Consider the following 653-nt stretch of genomic DNA (forward strand, 5'->3'; position numbering starts at 1 on the left):
TATATTCCTCCAGAGTACGGGCAGAGCTGGAAGTCGACTACAAGGGGAGACGTCTATAGTTTTGGGGTGATTCTTCTCGAGTTATTGACCGGAAAGGAGCCAACAGGACCTGATTTCAAAGACATTGAAGGAGGAAACTTGGTCGGATGGGTTTTCCAGAAAATCAAGAATTGTCAGACTGTCGATGTTCTCGATCTATCGATTCTTGATGCCGATTCTAAGCAGGCGATGCTTCAGACCTTGCAGATTGCAGTGCTTTGCCTTTCTGAGAACCCGACCAATCGTCCTACTATGCTCAATGTTCTCAAGTTCTTGAAAGGGATCAAAGATGAGTAGAATATTTTCTTTCTTTCTGAATATGATCACTCTATTTAAATGTTGTAATTATAATGAAGCAGGATTACTCGTGATTACAGTAATGTCAGCCGCGTATGTGACAATTGAAATATGTAAGCTATATCTTTACGAATGACCTTGTGTCTTGGCTCAAATTAATCGGACTTTACGTTGATGCATCAGAAATTCCTAAAGTGCAATATTTAGGTAAAGAACAATAATAACTGCTTACTTATGTCATGATGGTAGATATGTTTATTTAGCAATCGGACGTATAATAGAGTCAACCCACCTGGTTCCCAAATTTTTTGCACGAC

At 39.5% G+C, this 653-nt stretch overlaps 1 protein-coding gene across 1 annotated transcript in view; it reads left to right on the forward strand.

The window, feature by feature from the left end:
* The window catches only part of LOC111388654 (leucine-rich repeat receptor protein kinase EMS1-like), a gene marked incomplete at its 5' end in the record, with an annotated part of 19,979 nt that extends 19,643 nt beyond the window's left edge, over positions 1-336 (forward strand). Inside the window, one exon of the mRNA XM_023013419.1 lies at positions 14-336. Within this exon, the coding sequence (XP_022869187.1) occupies positions 14-336 (323 nt within the window). The remainder of the gene's footprint in view (positions 1-13) is intronic.
* Between the last annotated feature and the right edge of the window lie 317 nt (positions 337-653).

Source organism: Olea europaea, unplaced genomic scaffold (assembly GCF_002742605.1).
Source record: "Olea europaea var. sylvestris unplaced genomic scaffold, O_europaea_v1 scaffold5141, whole genome shotgun sequence".
Taxonomy (NCBI): domain Eukaryota; kingdom Viridiplantae; phylum Streptophyta; class Magnoliopsida; order Lamiales; family Oleaceae; genus Olea; species Olea europaea.